General features: G+C 42.0%; 1 protein-coding gene across 1 annotated transcript; it reads right to left on the bottom strand.

The window, feature by feature from the left end:
* Positions 1-687: 687 nt before the first annotated feature.
* On the bottom strand, positions 688-25,589 carry SLC5A6 (solute carrier family 5 member 6). The gene is made up of 16 exons (XM_015814821.1): positions 25,453-25,589; positions 17,488-18,083; positions 16,257-16,322; positions 14,460-14,511; positions 14,171-14,238; positions 13,852-14,006; positions 13,554-13,694; positions 13,230-13,359; positions 12,727-12,815; positions 12,512-12,624; positions 12,340-12,407; positions 7,554-7,640; positions 6,623-6,795; positions 4,646-4,749; positions 3,768-3,889; positions 688-1,702 (listed from the first exon to the last, which is right to left on the bottom strand). The coding sequence occupies exons 2-16, from the start codon at positions 17,824-17,826 to the stop codon at positions 1,526-1,528; spliced, it is 1,884 nt and encodes a 627-aa protein (XP_015670307.1). The 5' UTR covers positions 17,827-18,083; positions 25,453-25,589; the 3' UTR covers positions 688-1,525.

Genomic DNA, 25,589 nt, shown 5'->3' with positions numbered 1-25,589 from the left:
TAAGCCAAGGGAACTTACCTGTTGTCTTAATATGCTGTGAATGAACTAGTCCATCATACTGAGCCATAATATGGGTTTTTTATATATAAAAACAGCAACTGGATTTTGTTAGGGTTTAGTGCAGGGATAGGCAACCTTGGCTCTTTTATGACTCGTGGACTTCAACTCCCAGAATTCCTGAGCCAGCCATAAAAGAGTCATAAAAGAGCCAAGGTTGCCTACCCCTGGTTTAGTGTATAAAGTGGTTCTGAGGTACGTGCATAGCAATGCAAAAAGTCGGCAGAAGGACAACTCTTCAACTAGCTAGCACCAGTGATGAAGTCTCAGTGGAAGGTATGGTGTCTGGAAGATGTAGCATTCTCAATGTCCTTCCTCCTTGCAATGGATCCATCCAGAATTCTCACTGCTTTGCCTTTTCTTAGAAATTCTGCCTAGGAAATTTCTCACCATTGCAATGGATGCTACTAATTTAGTGAAGAACTTCAAAAAGATATCTCTTACCAGGAGATAAAATATGTGTGATGCTCAGAGAACAGTAATATTAGAACCTCACTTGTAGCCCTTTTTTGTGGTATTTATTAAGCACAGTGACTCCTCCCCGAGATGGAAAAAGGGGATTGAGAAAGCTGGGGGCAAGTGAGATGACAAAGTGGGTTTGCAGACTGCAAATATGAAGCAACAAACATAAACAATAACCATTTTTACTGACAGCAAAAATAATTGCCAAGTGTCAGAAAGACAAGGATTAGGAAAATATACATTTCTCACAGACATAAAATACAGAGTACAGAAACAGAACAAACTGGCTTTTAGGCAAAGCCTTATAGAGAACAGGAGTCACATTCTTTGTGACAAGAGACACCAGGAACATATGAATGTCTATGCTCCCAAAATACCCTCACAAGTGCTAGAGTTAGGAATGGATCCATGTAGGCTCTCCTCTGTCCCTGCTGGTTAGACTTGTGGAGAGCCTATGTTGGCTAGATCCAGCCCTTCCTTTGGTAGCTTGATGCTGCAAGACATTTCAAGGGAGAAAGATGGGTCTGGGATCCCAACAGCAGCTGGATACTATTATATGATAAAATGGCTTTTTTTTTGTTAGCCCACCTTTACACCTGACAAAAGGTATAAATACAAGTGGAAAAAAGAGATTGGATCTTTAAGGATAATAGTAGGGTCAATAAACCATGGAAATAAACCATGGCTCATTGGACATGAAGTATCCAATGGGGGAAGAAGTACCTAGCTATCTCTCAGAGAATTTGGCACATGCACATGAGATGGAAAGAGCAGGAGAAAAAGCCTGGAAGAAAAACATTCCACAAACAGGAGAGAACATTGTCCAAAAGGGATAGACTGACTGGCCTGGCAACCATCCAAGGTTGTGTAAGAGAACCCAGGATTCAGTAGATGATATGCCAAGATGACAAGGAATGTTTTTAGTACCAGGAATTCTGGGATTCCTCACCTGGATCAAAACAGATCCCTGCTGTGCTTCCCCACTAGTCTCTTTGTTCCGTACAGTTCACAGGGTAGTCTCCTGCAAGACATAAGTATGAGTTCCATCTACCCGGGAGAATCCTTCAGGTGCTTCAGCTTCCTCTGTATTGACTCCGGAAGGCAGGCCTTTTGGCAATCCATTTGCCAAACCATTGTTGATTTTCTCCACTCCCAAAGAGGTTGGGTCTGAGCAACTAGCATCCTTTAAAAAAATAAGAAGCCACAGGTCAACTATCCTCAAGGCGTCTGTAACACTGCTTTTTTAACACACTAGTATCATAACTTCCCCATTATGCCATCACACCCCACCCTCCAACTCGTATGTAACTATTTTAAAAATCCTGAAGATTCAATCCCTGCCACAGAGAAATTGCAGGAATTGATTAAATACGAAGAAACGAGACTAAGGACAGGCAGAGACTGACCAATGAGGTATGGAGCCACCGAGTCAAGAGGTCACAGGATTGAAAAGGATTTGCTGGAGAGGAGGAGGCTCTGAGGAGATAGGAATTGCTGGAGGATTCAAGAGAAGAGTTTGCTGGGATGGGTCAGTACAGAAAGGCTGCAGGAATAGGAGGGCATTACAGCATGAAGGAGAAGAGACAGCCTATGCCAGTGGTGGCGAACCTATGGCACGGGTGCCAGAGGTGGCACACAGAGCCCTCTCTGTGGGCACACGCACCGTCGCCTCAGTCCTAGGCCTTCAGCTGGGTTTTATAAAACCTTTTCGCTTTAGGCTTCCGCCACCATGTGCAAAAAAAAAGGTTCAATCAATCAGTCAATTTCAACTTCTCGCGGGGAAAAAAAAGATCTTGCAAAGTTGGAATTGATTGATTGAACTTTTTAGTCCCACCCACTGCTGTTACCACTGCAGCCATACCCACCCAATGGGCCACACCCACCCAGCACCCGACAATGCATAAGTGGGTTTTGGGTTGCAGTTTGGGCACTCGGTCTCTAAAAGGTTCGCCATCACTGGCCTATGCTGACTGAAGCACAGAAGAAATGAAGAAGGTGAGGAACAGGAGATGTTGTCCAAGTTACCAAGGAAGATTCATTTTTGGATAGAACCCCACTTTTTTCAGAAAAGCTGCCTTAGGAAACTCCCAAATTATCTCTGCTTGTCCTCATGCAGCAATTTAAGACACTATACAGATACTCTTTGACTTACAACCATATGTTTAGTGACCATTTGAAGTTACAATGGCATTGATAAAGTAACTTAGGACCATTTTTCACACTTATGACCATTGCAGCATCCCTATGGTTATATGACTAAATTCAGATACTTGGCAACTGGTTCATAGTTATGACAGTTGCAGTGTCCTGCGGTCATGTAATCGATCGCCTTTTGTGACCTTCTGACAAGCAAAGTTAATGGGGAAGCCAGATTCACTTAACAACCGAGTTACTAATTTAACAGCTGTGACGATTTGCTTAACAACTGTGGGAAGAAAGGTCATAAAATGGGCCCAAACTCACTTAACGGCCATCTCGCTTAGTAACAGAAAAATTGAGGTCAATTGTGGTCGAAAGTCGAGGAGTATCTGTAGTTCTAAAAGACATTGTACTGCACAGTATAAAAGGCCAGGGAGAGCAAAGACGGAAGCTTGGCAGTATTAAAGAACAAGTCTAAAAATGTGAAACTAACGAAGTTCATGAGTGAAAAAGCCTGAGAATCTCTCTAGGCTACCAAGTCAATTCTTTTCAATAATTATCTCCCAACAGCTTCATTTAGAATAGCATTACTGGGAGACATACTTTAAAGCTTTTCTGCAATGACTGTTTTATTTAACCTTCAGTCCACTAACAGGGTCATGTGGAAGAAAAACGCCTCATTGTATTCAGGACTCTAAAAGAGACGACATCCAAGGCAGGTCACTTCTACAGCCCACATTCTGATAAATTGATATTTTGTAATTACTTTATTTCCTAGTAGGGAAACCCAACTGACAGCCATTTTGTGGGAGCACCCACAGCATGTTTTCAAAATTCCAAATGTATCCCTCAATACACCAAATGCCTGGGTCGCTTAGTCTAATTATAATCAAGTCTGTGTTCAATGCATCATCTGAAATTACAGAATCCTCATTAATGGCCTTCCAGCCTCTGCTTAAATACTTTCTCAGTGAAGGAAAGTTCTCCCTTGCTTTGACTGCCAAATTGTGCTTAAATGATAGGATATTTCTCCTAGTATGGAACTAAGATTTGCTCCTCCATAATGGCCACTGTTCCTTGTCCTCTGGATTAATAAACTTAAATCTCACCTCTGCAGGGTCACGTACTCCACAACGGAGCATTTCATGGTACTTTGCAGGCAAACAGCAAAGTAATCGCGGCAGCACTGGAAAAATCGTTTTGGGATTGACATCCTTTCCACGTGTTGGGCCTGTGAGGGAAAAAACATGGCATTAGCAAAGGAAGGGAAGGGAAGCAGAAACCTTTTAGGGCAGTTCCTCTGCCTGCTGACTCCAGGAGTAGCAATAGTAATGTTATCAGGAATGGAAAGCAACTCTTTGCAGAACTTAGATTTACATCTCCTACCAAGTAAAAAAAAAAGAGGAAACCTAACGTCCCTGCATTAAGGACTAAATAGAATGCTATCCTAAGGCAATCTAACATTGTAAGACAAGATTTAGACAACCTAGTTTCCCTTCATGTTTTGGATTTCTATTCCCAGCAGATTCAGTGGCATGACCAATGATAAGAATTTGTGGGAATTGTGGGAATAGACCAGTAACAAGAAGAATTGGCTGAAAGACCAAACCCCTTTTTCCTTGGTTTTTCAGCCATCTCTTAGCACCGCAAGCATTTGACTCCCATCTATACCAATATCAAAACCTGATTTTATTCATTTTATTTATTCCTGACATTTGCATCCTTTCTTTTCATGGCGGTTTACAATGGAAATAAAAAGGGACACATTCTCACTCTCTTCTCAAGTTCTCCATTCTGCAGATGTAATGATATGTGTAAAACGATGGCAAGCTATGTTTGCGTATCCAAGCTCAATTTCCCAACAAGACCTACCCTTGATGGCCTCTCCATGCAAATTGCATGTATATGCACCCATATATACTTGGGGCTTGGCTTTTATGTTCTGGATGGTATTTCTAGATCCTCTGTATTTAAACATGTTACGTACCGGTGAGAAGACTGACTAGCAGCCCTACCACAACAACCGTAGTAGAGTTGTGTGCGCTGTACCACATGTATGATAAATTGTAAAACTTCCGCAACCCTGTGAGCCTAGAAAGAATGCAAAGAGATACATGTCAAGAGCTATTCTATTCAAACATCTCCTCAGGCTAGTAGTGGAACAAATCCAGGTTCCCAAACAGGCAGTTCCACAAGCCTCTTTTAAGTTATACAGCAATCACTGCATTACTTCAGTCTCATTGCAGCCCCTGGTTTTCTGTCCCTCAAGAACTAATGTCCAGAAACCAACATTAGCAGCAAGTAGCTCAAAGAAGGCAAGTTGGTTTCGAAATGCAGTAGGGGAGCAGAAACAACATGCTCAATGAAAATCACACAGATTTAACCAAAAAATGAGAAAGAAGCTCAAAAAGAATGGATCTATCACTGGCTGTTAGCTAAAGTGATAGATGCAGTCTCCAGTTGAGAAATGTTTTGAAAACAGTTATTGAAAACTGTTTTGAAAACAGTTATAAAACACAAATACATGAAAAAGCAGTGGTCTGTCTTATCTATGAATTTTTCTCAGTTGGCTATTGTGAAAAGCAAACTGTCGGATTAGATGACTCTTTAATCTGGTCCAACTGTGACTTTTAACAACATGTTCCAATTCTTATAATAATCTTATAAAGTTGGCCATTACTAACACTTATATATTACAAGAAAAGCAGTCAAAGGCTTCCTCTCATCCATATAGCTTGATCAATACAATTGTCTTCCAGATCTCCTCATTTGATCCTGGCCTCTCAAGCCAGGAGGGTAAGTGGACAGTAATTATGATAATGGTGGTAAGAGAGAATTTTGTAATTCATGATACTTTCACTTATACAAGCCACCACCCCCCAAGAAACTTTTCATTGTTCTTTTCTGCTATTCTGTTAAGTGCAATTCCATATTGATAATTTATTATCCTGGTTCTACGTTGCCTATGCTTTATAAATAAATAAACATGGAAGGTTTGAAACCAGGAACTACATTGCTCATAAGGCATTCTCTCTGAGCTACATATATCAGTGCTTAATTATTATCTATAAATGGACAGTCCAAGTTATAAAAGAAAAAAATAAATAATTAAAATAATTAAAAAGACTCACTGAAAAGATAAAAATGGGCTTGTGAGGAAGAAAAATAGGAAAGAGGTGATAAGGAAGAACTAGAAAGAATTAGCTAGAGAATGAAGTAAGAATTACCCAATATTTGAAAGCACCTTCAAGAGTTGAAACATTGATTGGACATGTTATTTTTTGTAACATGCAAATATGTTTAAGGTCCGGGCTAATCTGAACCTACCAATAATTCAAGCATTCACTTGTGGGAACATGTTTTCAGGGGAGAAATAAGAGCAATGTTGAAAGTCCAAGAGGAACATGTCATGCAATGGATACTGCATATGCACAGGGCAGCTAAACATCTTGTGGAAGCAGTGTTTAGGTTAAACAAACATTGGAAAATGTTCTGAACTGTGAATAAGTCAATAATTGAAGTAATTGCTAGAAAAGAAGCAGGGCAAGGCGAGAACTTTCTCTTGGAGAAAGCATCAAAAGGAAAGTAAGTTTAAAGTTCAGGCTGTGACCTTTGGTGAAACTTAAGAAATTGAGTAACATTTTGGAGAGGAATCTCCTCCCTACATGTCCTAAACATTTGCTTCTCAGGCAAGGTTTCTTCTACTACAGGCATGTCAAACCCGTGACATCATGTGACATTGCATGACGTATCGCAACTTTTTCCCCATTGCCAGCAATGGGGTGGGCGCGGTTTCGGCATGACGCAGTTTGACATGCCTGTTCTACTACCACCATCCTAACAAAACAACATAGAATTTTGCAGTGAGCAGGCAAACCCTACTTGACAGGAATTCTGAGTATGAAAGTTGGATTTTACTTCAGCCCAGAAGATGTTGGGCCAAGAACATCTTTCTTGTTTTTACCTTTCTGGAGCTGTTGTTGAGGTCAACAATGTTGTCATGACAGCAGTAGTCAGATTCCCATCCGTTGCTAAAACAGTGGGATTAGGAGACACAGACTGGTAGTTGATAACCATGCTTCCAATGCCCACCCAAAATGCCATGGCCAGCCCAGCAATTAATCCAACTACAGCACCCTGTAGAGAAACAAGGAGTAAAGTGTGAGGGGCTTTCCCACATGCAAAGAAAGGGTTATCCCCAAAAGGTCTGAACATATACTGGCTGGGTTCACCCAATATGGCAGGCTGAATCTACTGCAATCTCTAAATAAGCCCTATGAAGCAGTGGCAGATGATCAAAAGAATAAAAAAATGGCCTGGGCAAATAGGGAACAGCCATCTTCACCAATTTCTTTGAGGAGACTGAAAATAAACACCAATGATAATCAAATTAGATAGCAGAAGACATTCACCTTCTGTCCTCTTTTCTACCTGCAGGAGCTGAAAAAAAACAAAAAATAACAGAATGTTCCCAGATAAGCTCTATTTTGTACAGCTGCTCTAGGCTCTTGCCTCTGTGACCAGCAGCTGGGACAGAAGGTGAACGTCCTCTGTAAAGACGACAGGGCAGTTTCATTGAGACAGGGCAGTTTCATCCAAGCCAGTTCCAGCTAGATGAATACTGATCTTCTCTTGCCCCATTGCTGACTCAGCTTTTTTTTCTTTGCATCACATGCTAACTTCATCCAAACAGGTTTTCTGAGTATACTAATACACACCAAAGCCAGCACTTTTGTAAGCTTGTTTTTTGGCAATACTATTAGAAACCTATCTTGTCACCATCCTCCACCAGATGCATTGCCAGGTGAAGGGTGCATGTATGTGCACATATATGCTGAATCTGACATTGGGGATAGTATGAGGATCTGCCCAGCCGCTGGGGTAGCAACACTTACCACAGAGTTGGCACAAGGAAAGAACATGCCCAGGCAGAATAGTCCCAGCAATGGTCCTCCCACCATGCCAAAGATGCTGATGGCAGCCTTAGAAGAGGGGAAAAAAGGAGGGGTTTGATTTGGGGTTTTTCCCATGAAAACCTGCCTTCTGCTGAATCAGATCATTGGTCTATCTAGTGCTGCCTGCAGATGCTCCTTATTGAATCTGGGACTTGCATGAAAAGCAGATTACTGAGCTACCTCTACTTCTTCCCTTTATTATTTATTCTCAGTAAATATATGATAAGGTATCTGAAACACAAAAATGCTATATCTTTGTTAAAATAAGCAAATCCAGTCTGGCCCACAAGCTCCAGTTCTAATGGCTGAGCCGGAAAAATTGTTCAATGTTTTTGTTAGGGCGTCAGGAAAGAGAAATTCCCTCATTACTTCCTGAAAACTCTGGCAACTAATGTTTAATTATGAGAGCTGTATTTAATTATGATTCATTTGATGTCATCTATGGTCCATACGGCAACCTTCCCCAAGTTAGGTGCCCTCCAAATATATAGACTTCAATTTTCAGAGCTCTCAAGCATGGCCCTGCTGTTTAAAGGTTAGGATTAAGGGTCAGGGCTAACAAATTTTGGGAAATCATCTTTATATAATGGCAGCCATATAGGCAGAAAAGGCAGAATTATTATTCTCCGGGTAAAATATCAATTTGGCATACTGGGCACAAATGTTGTGAATTTGTGGTGACTGCACTGGAAAAAAAGTATGTAATGTAATTTGTAAAGTATGTAAAACAATGTAAATGTCAACGCCTGAAATATGCCTGAAAGTCCTTTTAAGTGTTTCGTTAATCAGACACATGACAGTAAATTTGCTACATTTCTGTTGTATCTTTGGGATAGAGTCCTCCATACCTTTAGTAACCACAGATTTTGCAAGCACTTGCTTTGTGGCAATAGGCTCATGCTGCTGTAGTTGTTTCCCAAAGTTGCAAGAAAGTAGATTGTAAAGATGTGGTTGGGCAATTTAGGGAATGGCAACAGAGAAGGAGGAAGAAAAAGATGAAGAGCATCAAGTAGCTGGCCAGTTGTTCAGCCCCTAGGTCCTTCATGTCAGCTCAGAAAGGGCCGAGGGGGGCGGGAGGCAAAGAAGAACAAGACTAAAAGTAAAAGAGAATGAAAAAGAAATAAAAAAGCAAGTAACAAAGGAAGGCAAAAGAAATGAAGAAAGATGGGAAGGAGGAGCAAGGATTATGTTCTGAGAAGAAAAAAGGGGCCAGGAAGATTGAGTTGTCACTTTGACAAGATATTGCCCATCAGCACGCAAAAGGAAAATCAGTGAAGAATATATTATAAAAAAAAGCAGATGATAGGGCTAAAATGCTTCTCTCCTTTCTGGGATAATGATGTGGGACTGCATTACAATAAAATCCTCTTTGTGAAGAAGCCAGAGTTTATTTTGATTCTGCACTGCAGATGATACCACCAACAAAGAAAGCCAACAGAGAAAAAAATACCATACTCTTTGACAGATGCCTAAAAGCTGAAGCGATTCTTTCCAAACATGGTTTTTTCCACAGTTCTCTTTCGCAAGATTTCTTAAGAAGAAGAAGAAGCGACTGGGATTACAACAATCCCATTATTTGGAGAACCAATTTATCCATATGTACATTAAGGTGGAGATGTTTTAATTTTATTTCTACAACCTTCTTATGAGCCAATGAGGAGACAGGTCTTTTTAATTATAATGGAATTATGTTAACAAAGATAGCTTATTGGGATAGGGCAGTGGTGGTGAACCTATGGCACGGGTGCCAGAGGCGGCACTCAGAGCCCTCTCTGTGGGCACGCGCGCCGTCACCCCAGTCCTAGGCCTTCAGCTGGGTTTTATAAAACCTTTTCGCTTTAGGCCTCCGCCTCCGTGTGCAAAAAAAAAAAAAAGGTTCAATCAGTCAATTTCAACTTCTCACGGGGGGGGGGGGGAAAGATCTTGCAAAGTTGGAATTGATTGAACTTTTTAGTCCCACCCAGTCTGCCATTACCATCGCAGCCACGCCCACCCAATGGGCCACATCCACCCAATTGGTCACACCCAGCCAATGGGCCACACCCACCCGGCACTCAACGATGCATAAGTGGGTTTTGGGTTGGAGTTTGGGCACTCAGTCTCTAAAAGGTTTGCCATCACTGGGATAGGGTGCAGGTTGCTATAGAAGGAACACACAGGCTGGAGTTTTCTTTAAGTTACAAGAGCAAGCTTGCTCTGCAAAAAGGACATTTTTATACCTTCACTCCTAAATTGCAGAGGGGACCCGGGAGAGAGAGCTTTGCAGTGTATTAGAAAAGTAATGATAAGCAGATAATTTGTTGGCATGAAGGGTTTCTTGTTTACATTCTGCCAATTACCTAGATCACCTTGATTTACCTGAACAGCATATCAAACACATGCTGCAGCATTGTGTCTCTAACTCTTAACATCTCCATGGCCAACACAGCTTGTCAAGAAAAGCTGTACTGGCATCCTAGTTTCCCACAAAGAGGAAAAATTCTTAAAAAAGGGTTGTAGCATCTGGGAAGTCACTGGAAAGGTGAAGTTTAAGCCAAAAGTAGGCATACACAGAATCTTGATTTCAGAAGTATCATTCTAATTTCTAAGGAAATTGCTATTTTCAGAACACAGAAAAGTACCTGAAATAGCACAGTTAGAAATCTAGAGTGGATAATATATAACAGCTTTAAATTATTATACTGCACATGCTGGACAGCAGCACAAGTAGTCCTCACTTAACAACCATCTGCTTAGCGATCCTTTGAAGCTACAATAGACCTCCCCAGAACTACTTATGAGCTGATTTCAAATTCTGATGGCCACGTGCATGCACGCATGCACACACGCACATAGAGACACACACCTCCCCCTGTGATCACATGATCACATTTTGGGTGTTTGGCAACCAGCTCACATTTATGGCTATTTGAAGTATCCCTCAGTCACATGTCCATGATTTTCAGCATTTTTTTGCTAGTTTCCAGTATTTACTTCTGGTTTGGGGCAAAAAACCGCCCACTGGATATAATGGATGTGTTTAACTACCATGACATTACTTAATGACCACCGCAAAAAAATCACAAAATCAGGCATAGTCACAGGGTGACCCACTTAACAACTGCCATGACTTATGGCTGTAATTCAGGGCTCAACCGCAATCCTAAATCAAGGATAACCTACATAGCATCTTGGAAATGGATTTAATCTTAAAGAGTTCTAAGGCAGCAAACATGCCCTTGTCTCTTTTAGTGTGAAAAAAATGCCCAGAATATGATCTTAGTATTATTGTTGATCTTATTAGAAATATATGCTTGATTCTGAAGGCTGCATTATTACATACATTGAAATATTTATAGGATGAAATCTAGTTCATATAGTCTACAGTGAGGGTGAAAGTTCATTCTCCGAGCTTGTAGGTTGGTTTCCGAATATTTTGCTTCCAGGCTAGGTAATATCTTCAGCAGAGTTTAGGGGATGTCAGTTTGAGTGTTTTTCTGTTTATAAGGGCTTCAGGTGTGGGTGTGTGGCTGCCATCCACACCTGAAGCCCTTATAAACAGAAAAAACACTGACATCGACATCCCCTAACTCCACTAAAGATGTTGTGTAACCTGGTAACAAGCAGAAACCAACCCACAAGCTCGGAGAACGAACCTTCACCCTCATCCTACACCCAAGCTACAAATATTCGCTACTATTGCATGATCTACAGTATTGTGTATCTGTTACAAACATTTAGGTCATCTAAGTCCCTTTGAGGAAAGCATGATTTTAGTTTTGGAGTAGTTATTCTGGACTTTTCCTCCATATAATACTCTGCCAGGGCCTGAAAATTTCTAAAACCAACATCCATCAGCAGCATAAAGAAACATGAGTCTACTGTTGAGTTAGTTAATTTTATCATTTGTTAACAGATATTCCACCCAGTGATGGGATTCAAATATGTGAACAACTGGTTCTCTGTGTGGATGCCGCTTCCAGAAGTCTATTCTGGGCCTGGGCAACAAAAAAATAGCTACCGGTTCTGCCGAAGTAGTGCAAACTGGCTGAATCCCACCACTGATTCCACCTGTTCTGAGAATTTAATCTGCTTTATATTATTAGATTGGAACTTTAACATCTCTAAAAATGTTTCTTAGAGCTACAAGTTCTTAGAGCTACCACAACGAAAAACACTGTCAATTTTAATTTTGGGTATCTATGAAAATATTGTTTTCATATTGTTTTGTATCTTTTTGCACTGACTGCAATGAAGTATATACATACTGATAATGGAGAAGTTTGCAGATGGCCAATTATGTAACCTTTATCAGTCTGTGAACAATTACAAAAAACTTACTTCACTCACAAAAAGGAAACTACAGAAAAGAAACTATCTCATATCCCAGAGAAAGAACCACATTTCTATAACACCTTCAAAGCAATGAACTGCTTTGAAGTCATTGAGATGACCTTGGAGAAGGCATCCAGAAGCTATTAGAACAACAAGAATAGAAGAAGCAGGTGTTAGGGGGTGGGGGTAGGGGGGAGAAAGTATTAAAAAAAGATTGGCGTCCTGACTTTCTGGATTATAACAAGAGAAGAAAACACAGGCAGACTTGCACGAATAGCCTATCTCAGAAAAGCACAATTCTAGTTTTCCAGATTGGGTCTACCTTGTAAAGAGGACAATTCATAATGCCACATATTTTGGGGGCGAAAAACCTCTTCTCCACATGCTTTCCTATCTAATGATCACTTCTTACCTGTAGCACTGGACCCATCATGGAGGAGATGTAAGCCATGCCCAGGCAGAGAAGACCATAGCCCAGAGCTGGGAAGAGAAAATGTCAAGACAATAGAGCCAAACTGAATGCTGGCAGGTAAAGGATGCCCTACGACTGCATTTGACCACAAACTTTGACAGGCATCACTCACCTAACAATTTGGAGTAGAGTGTGGCACGTCTCTCAGGAATGTTGGTCACATATGGGCGAATCAGGTCTTCCATGGTCACTGTTGCCAGTGAATTGAAGGCTGAGGAGATGGTGCTGTTGAGATGAGAGGATTGGGAAAGATAGGAGGACTAAGTAAACCAGGGGCCCCTTACATCAAGCCCAGATCCTGCGTCCAAAAAGGAAAGAAGGATTTACCTTAGGGAGCCACTGAAGAGACAAGCTACAAAGAGACCAGGCAAGCCAGGCACATCTTGAAGCACATCCATCACAAAGTAGAGGACCATCTGCAAAAAGGAGGATGTGGGGTGAGAAAAAAGATGAAAGGACAGAGGATCAGATTGGTGCAAAGGACTGCCACGGGCATTGTGTGATGCAAAGCAAGCAAGCAAAATGTTTCCAGGATAGCACACAAGAGAAAGGGCATCGCAAAGTACCTGAAGATATCACTATTACCCATCATCAGATTTCAGGGTGAACACATTCACTTTTCATCATGCATGGATTTCTGCCAGTCTCTGTGAAACAAGACATTTTCTCTTACCCATTAGGCTGGTGGTCTGCATGCACATGTATGGATATGGGAATGGAAGGAAGATACTCTTCAGAAAGTGCAGAAAAGAAGGCTTGAGTAAGAGAATAATGTAAATCTTGTCCCACATGCTAGCTCCCAATTGTGCACATGTAAGAATTTGATTGACCTGATCAGGTGAAGCGTTGAGCTGCTCCTGTGTCAACTGATGGTCTTGGTAGTAGGCAAACATGACTAAGCCAGTGAGGCAGCTGAGGCAGAGCACAATTTGCTGACAGGGGAACACTGCATAGCAGGACCTAAAGAGAACAAGAAAAGAAGGGACAGTATTAATTTAACTAGTTACACATTTCAGCCATCTGCTAAATGTATCATCTCCCCACCCCAAGCCCTGGTTCCATACTCAGCCAAGTGAAGCATCTATAGAGCTTCTTGAGGTACCCAGCACTGTAATTCCCCAACCCTCCCAGTAGCCCACAAGTGTCACACTCACAACACAGCGTGGCGCTCTGAACGGGAGCTTAGATACCGTTGGACTTGAGCCTGGTTTACCCCATAGAGAGCCAACATCATGAATACGCCCCCAAAAGCCAGAGTCCAAAAGGTGTGTCGTTCATAAGGGTCAGGATTCAGACTATTAAAGAGAAAAGTCAAGGGTCATAGGAATATCAGGCATGTGTATGCATATGAACTAAGTTGCTTGCACTTAGGGGAACACAAATGTGAGTGCTGAGAGGGAGATCTTCAGTTACTACTGTGTAGACAGGAAAGAAAATATGTCCCTCACTTACTCAATGCCTGATATCTTGCCTTTGTCAGCAGCCAGCTTCCAAACACGATCTATGCCGCCAACCTTAACAGTACCCACTACAATCACAGCCACCTGTCCTGCAAACATGACAAAGGTCTGGAACACGTCTGTCCAGATCACAGCTTTGAGTCCACCCTACAAAAAGAAAGAATCTGCTGTCAACAAGGGGAGCAAGATGAAAATAATCTGGAATCCTCACAGCACAGAAGCTGGATCTCCAACAAGGACAAATAGCAAGGGGTTCGGGTGGTATAAGGGGGGAAACTGTCTTATCCCCTTTTCTTCAAGAGAATACTCACCAGGGCAGTATAGAGGGTACAGATTAAGCCTATGGTCAGCACTGAAGCCCAGATGTCAAAGTTGGTCACTGCAACCAAGAAAGAACTGTCAGGGAAGGGCCTAATTGCTGAAAGCCTCTTCCCAGCAAGAGAGAAATGTTCATCATCTGTTCACATTGAGGTCAAACCAGGCTTTGGGGTCAACCAGTGCTAGCTTTCTTTGAGCAGATCTTTGTTCCTCATTATAGCTCAGAAGAACTTCCCACCCTAAATTCCCATTGGGTCCTCAAGAATGTGGCACTTTACTCACCTGCATTGAGAGCCAAGGCTGGGGCATAAAGGACCACTCCCATGTATATCACCTATGGAGACAAAATCAGTACCACTGTTGCTGGACCACAGCTGGCTCTATGAAACTCACGTCAGAGGAAGGTAGAAGGAAAGACAAACAAGGAGACCTATGTCTATTGCCTTCTCCTTCCAATACCTCCACAAGTTCTTTGTTCAAATAAAATTCAAGGTGTATCTTCCCCTGAGATTTAGAAACAGGAGAGGGAAAAACAAACCTCAGGGACCATTTAAAATATATTATTATGTAATGCATTTTAATGCAACTTTTCCATCAAATAGTCTTACTTTTTGCCTTCACAGGAGCCAGGCAATTATTTGGCTGAGAAAGTGAGTTGCCCTAGAATTTTGGTGAGAGATTTCAAGAAGTTTTCAACTATGCTATGTAGGACTTACTATGTAATGTTTACCTGCTCTGTACCTCAAAATGTCAGAACATAATTGTCATTTTTTAACAATTATACTTTGAAGTTTCTTCAAAAGCCATAAAAGAGATATTAAAAAAACATATGCTGCACTACGGTTACAAATTAGCAATAGCAATAGCACTTAGACATATATACTGGCCCATAGTGCTTTACAGCAGTGGTTCTCAACCTGTGGGTCGGGACCCCATTTGGGGTCGATCGACCATTTCATGGGGGTCGCCAAGCAAGGCTGTCCGCCATTTTTTTTGTCCGTCATTTTTTTTTGTCTGCCATTTTTTCCCCCTTTTCCGGCGGGTGCCTTACCTCCCTTGGGCTGGGCCAGCTGGTGGTCGGCCTGCTCCGTCTCTGCCGCTTGCCAGCTACGCCTCGGCCGGCGCAGGGGGCAGAACCACGCATGCGCGGCGCTCCTGGGCAGGGAAAGTCCTCGACTTACGACCGGTTGGGTAGTCCTCGACTTACGACCAGTATAGTCCTCGACTTACGACTGGTTTAGTCCTCGACTTACGACCGGTTTAGTCCTCGACTTACAACCAGTTGGGGTCACGGCATTAAAAAGGTTGAGAACCACTGCTTTACAGCATTCACTGAGCGGTTTACAGTCAGCCTATTGCCCCCAACAGTCTGGGTCCTCGTTTTACTAACCTTGGAAGAATGGACAGTGAGTTAAGGTTGAGTTGGTCAGGATCAAACTCCTGGCTGTGGGCAGTTAGCTTGCAATACTGCATTCTAACCACTGCGCCACCACAGCTCCTTTTAGTTGTTACCCACCTCTGTTAATTTGTAAAAGTAATGAAGGTGGGCAACAAATAAAATAAACAAACAAAATGACCTTCACACCAAGGCAGATTTGAATCCACACACTCCCTATACTGTGGAGCAAAAGATAACAGGAAGCCGATGAGTCCTTGGTACTCCAGAAAGAGTTTGATGAAGCCAAAAATGTCCCAAGGAAATAAAAAATTAGATATCTGGACTCGAAAAATGTGCAGGAGTGTCATTTGAATAGGGCAGGAAGCCTATCCTTGGCTAGAGAGGCAAATGAATTTACAAAGCAGAAAGAGAAATAAGAAATGAGGGGGGAAGAGCCAAAGCACAGCCTAAGGCAGTGTTTCTCAACCTTGACAATTTTAAGGCATGTGGACTTCAACTCCCAGAATTCCACAGCCAGCATTGCTGGCTGTGGAATTCTAGGAGTTGAAGTCCACATGCCTTAAAATTGTCAAGATTGAGAAACACTGGCCTAAGGCAAGAAGTCTAGCACCTAAATCTAAAAAGGAGGAAAATATTGTTTTCATTACCAGAAAAACAATGTAGATAATCTCTGTACTTACCATCTGGAAGATGAAGGTGACTGTTCCACATAGTCTCACCACCTTGTTGAAACGCAGCTCCAGATACTAGGAGGACAAACAGAACCGGCAAAATGATGGGATTGTGGAAAGACAGGTAGATGCAACCCTAATAAACTTTTCTTGGTCAAGACTTTGGCTCCGTGGGAAGAAAGGTAAGACCAAAACACAGGTGGATATCAGTGGTCAAATGCCTAAACTTCCTGGGAGGCATATAACTGTATCTCCTGGCATTTCTCCTAGTCCATGCTAAAATTTTGCCATTTGGTGCAGCTGCTATTGCCCTATATTTGCTTTCCAACCCAAATTACAAATTTGCTTCTTCTGATATTCTGATATTCCCTACCTACAGGGAGAGGGAGATGGGATAGAATAATAGGATGGGCTGCAAGAGTATCTATATTTGTGAGGATGAGAAGGGAAGTAAGTTTATCTTTAGACATACAGCCCATGGCATCCTTCCCCAGGGTGAATAAAGGTTAGTATAGACCATTTTTGAGATCCGATCACTTCTGCAGAGATAAGGGTAGAACATTTTGGGTTAGCATATTTTGTACATCTGTAAAACATGGCTACGCTTATTATTTATTTATGTATTTATTTCAATTTATATAGCCATCCATCTTACTTAGATGACTTTGGGCAGCTCACTTTAAAACAATAGACTCATATAAATAAAAACAATTAACCAAAAAAATAAAAGTGCAGGAAGTGCCACTCTATAATTTATGGACAATGCCACCATCTTGCTAGCTCCATGGGATCCCCAGGTCTGATGGCACAGCTGGATCCTTCAGGGAATTTCTAAATGCCATCCCGGCAAAAGGATGAGTGTGAGCAACTGGAAGCAGTACATACCCATCAACAGAATTGCACCCCATATTTCATGTTAAGCCTAAACCTCCATAGATGTATCCTTACTCTGTATTAATTTATAACAGTAGATGTTGCCAACTAAGCCACAAGCATTGGCTATCTCTTAAACACCTCCAACTGTAGCAGAAAACACAGAATAAGCTATCAATAACTCTAATCCATTATGCAGGTATTTTTATACATTTTACTTATATGTTACCTTTTCAAACATTTTCCCCCTGGGAAAATACTCTTAAAAATATTATTTGTTTCTGTAAAGCTAAAAAATACAATATATTAAACATGCTGGTGCCAATTCTTGTATTCTATGTCCACAGAGTCTACGTCCAGCACTTACCTCGTATGTACTGGTAAGTCGCAGGCGATAGAAGATTGGGATGAAGACATGAGCTGGGATAAGAAGCCCCAGAAAATAGGAGCAACCAAGGAACCAGTATTCAGTCCCAAAGCGATAGATTTCAGAGGGGACGCCAAGAATGGCCACAGCTGACTGGAAAGTGGCAAGTAATGAAAAAGCCAGTGGTAAGAAAGTCATGCTACGATTGGCCAGTAGAAATTCTTGGACAGTGCGCTGCTTCCCACCAGTCAGTGCATAGAAGAGTCCTATCCCTACAGAGAAGACTAGCAGCAGCACAAAAATAGCATAGTCCGCCACAGTAAACTTCATGGTTGGCATGGTACAAGTGCTGGCACCTTTGAAAAAAGTAGTGGCTGGTGGAAACTGATGGAGAGTCCAGCTGTGTTGTTAATAACTCTTGTTCATAATGTAGAAGCACTCATCATGGATAGAATGGCTAAGCTGAATTCTACCAGAGCATCAGGCTCTCTTTTGTCCACCGCTGGAAATGCAGAGAGCAGCCCATCACCAAAGTGCCAAGCAAGTACTTTATATCCAGGATCCTGTTGAGGCTGGCATGATCAAGAATAGCCAATCTGGAGGAGAGAGAAGAAAATGCAAATATGCAAGTGAACAGAATGCCAGAGCATATAATGTCCAAGGAGACAGTCACTTCAAATTCCAACAAAAGCTCAGTCTATGCAATGTTCTGACCTTCAGTCAGTCACCTCAGAATCTCAAGGCCCAGAACTGAGCAAGGAAAGTTTTCTTGACCCAGCAAGAGTTGGCAGGCTTCCAAGCAGGGTAAATGTTGGCAATCAGTTGTAACCCCTTCAAGCCAAAAACATGTTTGGCCTTTTGCACAAAGGTCCATTAGCAGAGGCAGGGTGGAGTTGATAACTTGCACACCAGGAGTGAAGGAGTCAGAGCAAAATACTCTGTCTGGACAAGCCAAAAACAGCAGTCAGAAGAGTCAGCAGGAGATACATTCAACAAATCTTTCCTAATACAGTATGCCAGTATACACACCAAGGCAGCCAACTATGACACTAGCAACCCAGATTCTGAAAGAAAGATCCAGTAGAGCAAGTAATAGACAACTGGTATATTTATTGTACCATTTAGCTTGCATGTGTGAGGTAGACTATCTTGAGGTTATAACCGGAGAAACGTATCAAATCAAGGCTTTCTGTCCTAGAATGCTCTCTCTCTCTCTCTCTCTCTCTCTCTCTCTCTCTCTCTCTCTCTCTCATACACACACATTGTCAAGCCTCATTCGCACAAGCAAATAGCAGAGGAAACAGTAAGTCTCCCCTGAGCTATAGCAGATTTGAGTTTGAATTACAAAATATTCTTTCCTACAATGAACCCCCTCTCCATTAGAAAAAGGATAAAGTAGGACTTCTACTCTTGGCAGATTAATTTCCTGTGTGCAGAGCTCAGGTGTGGTCATCTAGAAATGGAGGAAGTTATATTATATATCCTTTATTCAGAAGATCAATTAATTGTAAGCAACTAAAACAGATTCAGCAATAACACTGTAGGCAAAGTTAGTGTAGGATAAAAATTATTTCTAGTTTACAGGCAGATGAACAAATCTCTCCCAGTCTTCAATATAGAAAGGTTGGCATAAGAACCTTGAATGTTGTTCCTTTCTTTTCTATAGTTTACACAACTTATCTTTTTTTGTGTTTCCTTTTCTCCTTTGCCCAACTCTATGGTCTGTAGTCACCTGCTGTGATTATGCTGAACTGAGTTTTTAACATTGGTTTTAAAATGGCTATATGCTTGTTGTTTCTATTTTAATATTTTTAATGTTTTGGTTGCTTGCTTTTAATTGTTGCAAACTATCCAGAGTCACATATGTGAGAAGAACAAATCAAATAAATAAAAACTTATCAACTGTCTCTCTCTTCTGGTAACCTCCATACTCTTTAGTTTTCTGAATCCTTTTCTTGTAAGCAAAACAAAAAAAATCCAATTAAGTTTTACTAGCATTAATAGAATGCATATAAACCTACTATGTCAATCAATATGAAGAATCTTTAAATTATGGGAGCCTCCATCTTTAATCTGTACAGCCGTGACATACAATTACCACTTCATCTGATAGGTTCCAGAGAAAGAGATGTCAAAAGCTTTTTATATGTATGACAGAAGAAGCTGGACTCTTTTTATAACTACAAGAAAATATACCCTATGTGTAAAAAAATGGTAATTGCCCTTTTTGAAAAGCCTTCTGGCAATTATTCTCTAGCTTTTATTACTGAGGCATATATGACTGACCTCCGAGGTATGCAAAACATTATATCATCCATCATTCCCGTTTCAAAACAGATACGCAGAGTACTGTAATTTGGAGCTAACAAAATACTTTCCTTGGAAAAGAGAAGATATGGCAATTAATGCTCTGAAATTACTGTGATGGATAAAGATGAAAAGGCCTTCAGATGGCTCAGTGTTTACAACAGGCAGGAAAAATGAACGTTCTCTTCCATACTGCTTCTTCTGTGAATCTCATCACAAAAATCCTTTTTTGATTTATTCTGTGAGTCCAGATTCTCTTCCATACTGCTTCTTCTGTGAATCTCATCACAAAAATCCTTTTTTGATTTATTTTGTGAGTCCAGATAACAGAGGGAGATTTTCTGAAGCCATTCTCCAAAGCCTATTCTTCAGCCAACTTTCATCTGGTAATTTATCTATCTTTTAAACATGGAAGAGTTTTCAGTCTCATGAAAGAAAAGGAGTATCCAGAAATTTTAAAAATAGCCTTCAGCAGAATCCAGACATATAGCCTGGATTCCAGGAGGGAGGGGCTGCCTTCCTGAAGGCAAAGAGGCAGAGTTGGCAGAAAGAGGGTTAAAACAGTTCCTCTCTAGCTCTTCCCAGAGTATATCCCTAGTTATGCAGAGTTGCCTTAGTCTGGCAAAATTCTGTCTATAGGTGAAGAACAATAAAGGAAACTATTCTAAAATAAGTCCATGTGTCATTTATGGTTCTTGGAGCCTATGAAAAAACCAGGCAAGTTTCTCTCAGTTATTAGCAAATCCCTCAGCATCAGTGAAGAAATATGCAGTCAAGGGGAACCGAAGTGAGAACTCTTGAGATGCTGAGGAATGACATTACTGAGACAGAAGAATGGCCTCTTCCAGGCTTAGACAACAGCTGCTGAAGGAAACTAGCTTGATACAAGTAAGAGACAGTGGAAAAATGACCTTGAGACATATAAAGTGTAAAGCAAAGATAGGAAAGCCTTAAATATAAGGCTTAACCTGTAAACCAAATTTCCTTCTCAGATAATGTGAGAAAGACCAGGAGACACAAGGGCTCAGTGTGAACAGAATAATTGCCATCCTTTGAAATCACAGTCTCTGCCCATTCATTATAAGACAACTGTCTTAGCAATTTTGAGCCCAAAATGGTACAGCAGTTCAACTATGGCAGAGACAGACGACAGACTTCTTTTTTATAACCACATTGTGAAGATCTTCATAGGTTCCTTGTGTGGGAGAGAGTCTGTGGTTTCTGTGGTCTGACTGCTGTATGTTTAAGGACACCAGGCAGAATTTGCCAGGCCAGCTATTGTTCTACCAGTCTACCTGTAGAAAACAAGCTTGCTGGGTGTGGATATGAAGAGTCATAGTGAATTGACTCCAGAACTACTGGATACCATCCTATCCTTTTTGGAAAACCACAAACAGTGGCTCCTCTGCCTGATGCTTAAGCCTCCCCATAGCAATGACAAAATGAAGGAAAGCATAACCATACTGTTTCAATATGGTTAATATTTATGTAGCCCATTCTTCTGGCATTTTAGAATATGAACCAAGTGTTAACAGCAAACTGAAACTTTTGGTATTTTGACCTTTGAGTACATTCTCATCTAGGCATGATTAATAATTGTTAAGCACCTAACAAAGCTGGGATAGGCCTGACCAGCAGGCATACAATCTATAATGACAAAAGGTGAAGAAAACAAATAGAAGCAGTATATGCTAGTAATAGAGAAAAATCCAAGTGTAATGGAAATGGCTTGGTAACTTGAGAAATCTTAGGTCCAAATTGCCTCAGTGATCTAGCAGTTCAAGTTTAGCCAAAAATAGGCTCACCTGGAAATTAATGAAGAGTCAGAAAGACTGCAGAAAATAGATCTATTCTTTAAAGGGCTTTATTTTGTGCAATCGTCAAGAGCTCTTAAATGAGCAAGACACTTTAAAGAAGATACAAAGAAGATGAGTTTACACAACTGATTTATCTTCTCTTTATATGAAAGGCTTTGATGCTACAAACAAAATTGGGGAGGGAAAATATCAATGAAGGAAAGTATTCTAAACAGAGAAGAACAAATCTGGAAAATAAGCAGGTTCAGTAGTTAATCCTGGCTAGGGATTTTGATTGCATAGTTAGTGGGATTAAGGCAATTGCAAAATAGGCAGTGGCTTGTTAGGGCTTGCCAACCAAAGACTGAATGTTTGCGGATGAAGGACAAAGCACCAAGGAAGGATCCTACAAAGACTACAGAGTTATAAGATGGAAGGGACATCAAAGGTCTTCTAATCCAACCCCCACTCAAGACAGGAGTCTTAATTCCATCCTGGTCAAATGGTTGTCCATTTGAAAATCTCCAGTGATGGAGCATCCACAACTCTGGAAGGCAAGCTATTCCATTAATTGTTCTCACTGTCATAAAATTTCTCCTTACTCCTATGTTGTATCTCTCTTTAACAAGCTTCTACCCATTACTTCTTGTCCTGCCCTCTGGTGCTCTGGGGAATAAGTCAATCTCCCCTTCTCTGTGGCGGTCCCTCAAGTACAAGAGATACAACTCAATCCCCCTACTCTAAATAAGTTGCTTCAAGAAATCCCTAGATCATTTTGCTCTTTACTAACTTACATATTCTGAGATAGAGAACTGGTTTTCTTCCAAAGACAGAAAATGGCCAGATACATAGCCAATTTGTTTATCTGCAGTTGAGGAAGAATTTCAAGGCAGATACTCCAGACTGCCCCTCTCAGTAGACTGACCCTCATTCAAGAAAACCCTACTTTTAATCTCATAACCATAAACATTATTTTAGGTTGATAATGCAAAACCTCTGCCCAGTCATACCACTATAAGTACACTACACCAGCAATAGCCACATCCTTATTTTATGTCAAATAGCATCTCCAATATTATATTAATTGCCTTGATACTCATTCAATTAAGTTCTTCCACCCATTCTTAGGATAGTGTAGGCCAGTGGTGGCAAACCTATGGCATGCATGCCAGAGGCAGCACTCGGAGCCCTCTCTGTGGGCACACGTGCCGTTGCCCCAGCCTCACCTCCCCCCGCAACCCCCTCCTCACCAGCAGTCCCCCTGGAGGAGAGTCGCGCCCGAGGGTGGCCCACGCGGAGCAGCGCAACCAGAGACATGGCAGCCAGGCAGCGTAGACAAGACTCTGCCCTCACGCCCCATCATGCACAGTTGATGCTGTGGGGTGCGGGCAGAGGGTGTGGCTGCCATGGTGCTGCTGGGCTGCCTGGGCGATCTGCGAACCCTGGGGGCAATGAGTGGCCCTGCGGGCAGGCGGGGCAGGAGATGGGGTGGGGGCAGAGTGGGGAGGGGCAGGGGGTGAAGCGGGGGTGGGGCCAGTTTTTGGGCACTCGGTCTCTAAAAGGTTTGCCATCACTGGTGTAGGCCAAAAAACAGAACTTTAATTAGAGACAAGCTGCAAGAACACTCTGCATAAAACTTTTTATTTACACTGAATATGTCAACAAACTAGGACATATGACATTGGTTGGCTTCCTCTTGAAAAACCTCTATCATTTGCTGACTTAGATAAGAATCAGAGATTCACTCTCACAATTGCTCTCTGACCAGGAAGCATCATCTCGCAAACTCCAAATCACATATAAAGGGGATAGTAACTCATTGAGGAGGATATCAAAGCTCCCTCTTGTTTGTCAAAATTAGACTAGAAGTCTAGCCACCAAATCAAAATTTGGCTCAGCTATATCTCAAAATTTGCAAGGTTCTAGGCATTCCATATCAGATGCAGTAATTCCAGGCTGATTGCTGGAAGTACTAATAATGAAATTAAAGGTTAAATATTTTGGATACACAATCTGAAGTTTGGAGTTAGGGGAGAAGATCATCATTCCAGAAAAAAGAAAGATAATTGTCAGAGATAAGTAGTTAGATCATATCATTGATGATACAAACATGAGCTTACAAGTATTCAAAGAAGCAATTACTAACGGGCAATTCTAACAAACTGAAGTTGATCTAGTCACAAAGAGTCACACTTGACTGAACACAAACATCATAGAGCAGGGGTGTCAAACTCGCAACATCACGTGACATCGTGATGTATCATGACTTTTTTGCCATTGCCGGCAATGGGGTGGGCACGGTTTCGCTATGATGCATCCGGCCCATGGGCCAGCAGTTTGACAACCCTGTCATAGAGCTTCTCCTCTTTAGAGTTTGAAAACACTTGCTGGCCAGTGAAACCTGAATCTCAATCTCCTTCTTCCCCATAGGTTCACTGGATGACCTTGGTTTACTGTATATCCTTCTCTAAAATTAAATTACTTTAGAGATAGTGCAAGAAATATATGTCAAAAGTCTTCAAGGAGGTTCAGAGCACTTTGGACAAAAACCTTCTAATAACTTTAGGAGCAGGCTGTGACCTTAGCAAATGTGGCAATCTCCTTCTGTGCTCATCTCAAAAGAAATTACACCTGTTGACATAATTACAGGGACAAATGGGTTACAGATCTTGCAGAGATAATCAGAATGTTTAATGGCAAGTGTATTTTATATGTGTCTTAGGAAAAGTCTGGCATACCAACAGTCTCATCCCATGCGCAATCAGCCAGAAAAGGCAGATTATCCATAGCATGGGGATGACATATGTTCTGTAGCCTCAGGGGATCTAGGCCAGGGCTTTTCAACCAGTGGTACGGGTACCACCTGTGATACATTGGCACCTGGCAGGTGGTACGCAACCATCCTAGAAAAGTGGTAGCGGGGGAGGGGAATGAGCTGAACCGGTGGCACCGCACAAGCCTGAGCGAGAGATGGCTGGAGCTGCAGGGCTGTCAGGGCTCAGCGGAAGCACCAGGATTAGCGCCAGGTTCCAGCTGGAACTTGGCGCTGATCCTGGTGCTTCTGCTGAGCCCTGAAGAAGCACCAATCAGCTGGAATGTTGCAGCATCTCCAGGGTCTTGTGATTTACATTCAGATGCTTGGCAACTGATTCATATTTATGACGGTCACAGTGTCCCAGGGTCATGTGAAGTGACCAAAACCTGCTGCAACCACCCAGCAGCCAGGGGGAATAAAAACCAAACACCCCCCCACCCCACCCCCGCTGCCAATCCTCAACAGAAATGCTCACAACAATGAAAACCTCGGACAGGAGAAAGAGCGCCACCGGGTGGGCAGGCAGGTGTCTTGCTCGGCTGTGGCTCGGGGGGCACTTTTTTCAGTGCCATTGTAACTTCGAACAGTCACTAAGCGAACTGTTGTAAGTCGAGGACTACCTGTACTTCATCACTTTTTTCCTTTTTTTGGTCATCAAGTTTTTGACACCTTGCTAGGCGACTGGTGGTACTCGGATGTTGCCATATCCTAAAAGTGGTACAATGGGTGAAAAGGTTGAAAAGCCCTGATCTAGGCAATTGCATAGATTCTCACTTAGGGTCCACAATATCTTCAGCAGACTTGTTCCCCAATTTTGCCTGTCATCTGGATGGAATTCCCAACCTCACCTCCCCATGGCTCTAACCTGTGCCAGGAAGCAGAAGGTAGGGAGGGATTTACCTAGATTCCCTGCTCGTGAGAAACGATCAGAGGAAAACAACCCTAAACACGTGTAGCATCTTTGCCTACAATCAGGGAAGCGGCGGGGAAAGCTTTTTGCTCTAACACTAGAAAAACAGCTTCTGCCCGGGTAGGCGCTCCTCCTACCTATCACAAGGTCAGCGATGGATGAGAAGTAACCGCAGCTTTCCTCTCCGCAGCTCCGCGCTGTACCCACGTGCAGCTCTGCCGCCGCCGACACTTCGGGTCTCACCGCGGGGTTGACATTCCCAAGGACAAGCACC

The sequence above is a fragment of the Protobothrops mucrosquamatus genome, unplaced genomic scaffold, assembly GCF_001527695.2.
Source record: "Protobothrops mucrosquamatus isolate PMUCROS unplaced genomic scaffold, P.Mucros_1.0 scaffold286, whole genome shotgun sequence".
Classification (NCBI taxonomy): Eukaryota; Metazoa; Chordata; class Lepidosauria; order Squamata; family Viperidae; genus Protobothrops; species Protobothrops mucrosquamatus.
Note: the sequence above shows the minus strand (reverse complement) of the source record. Positions and strands in the feature narration are given on the sequence as shown.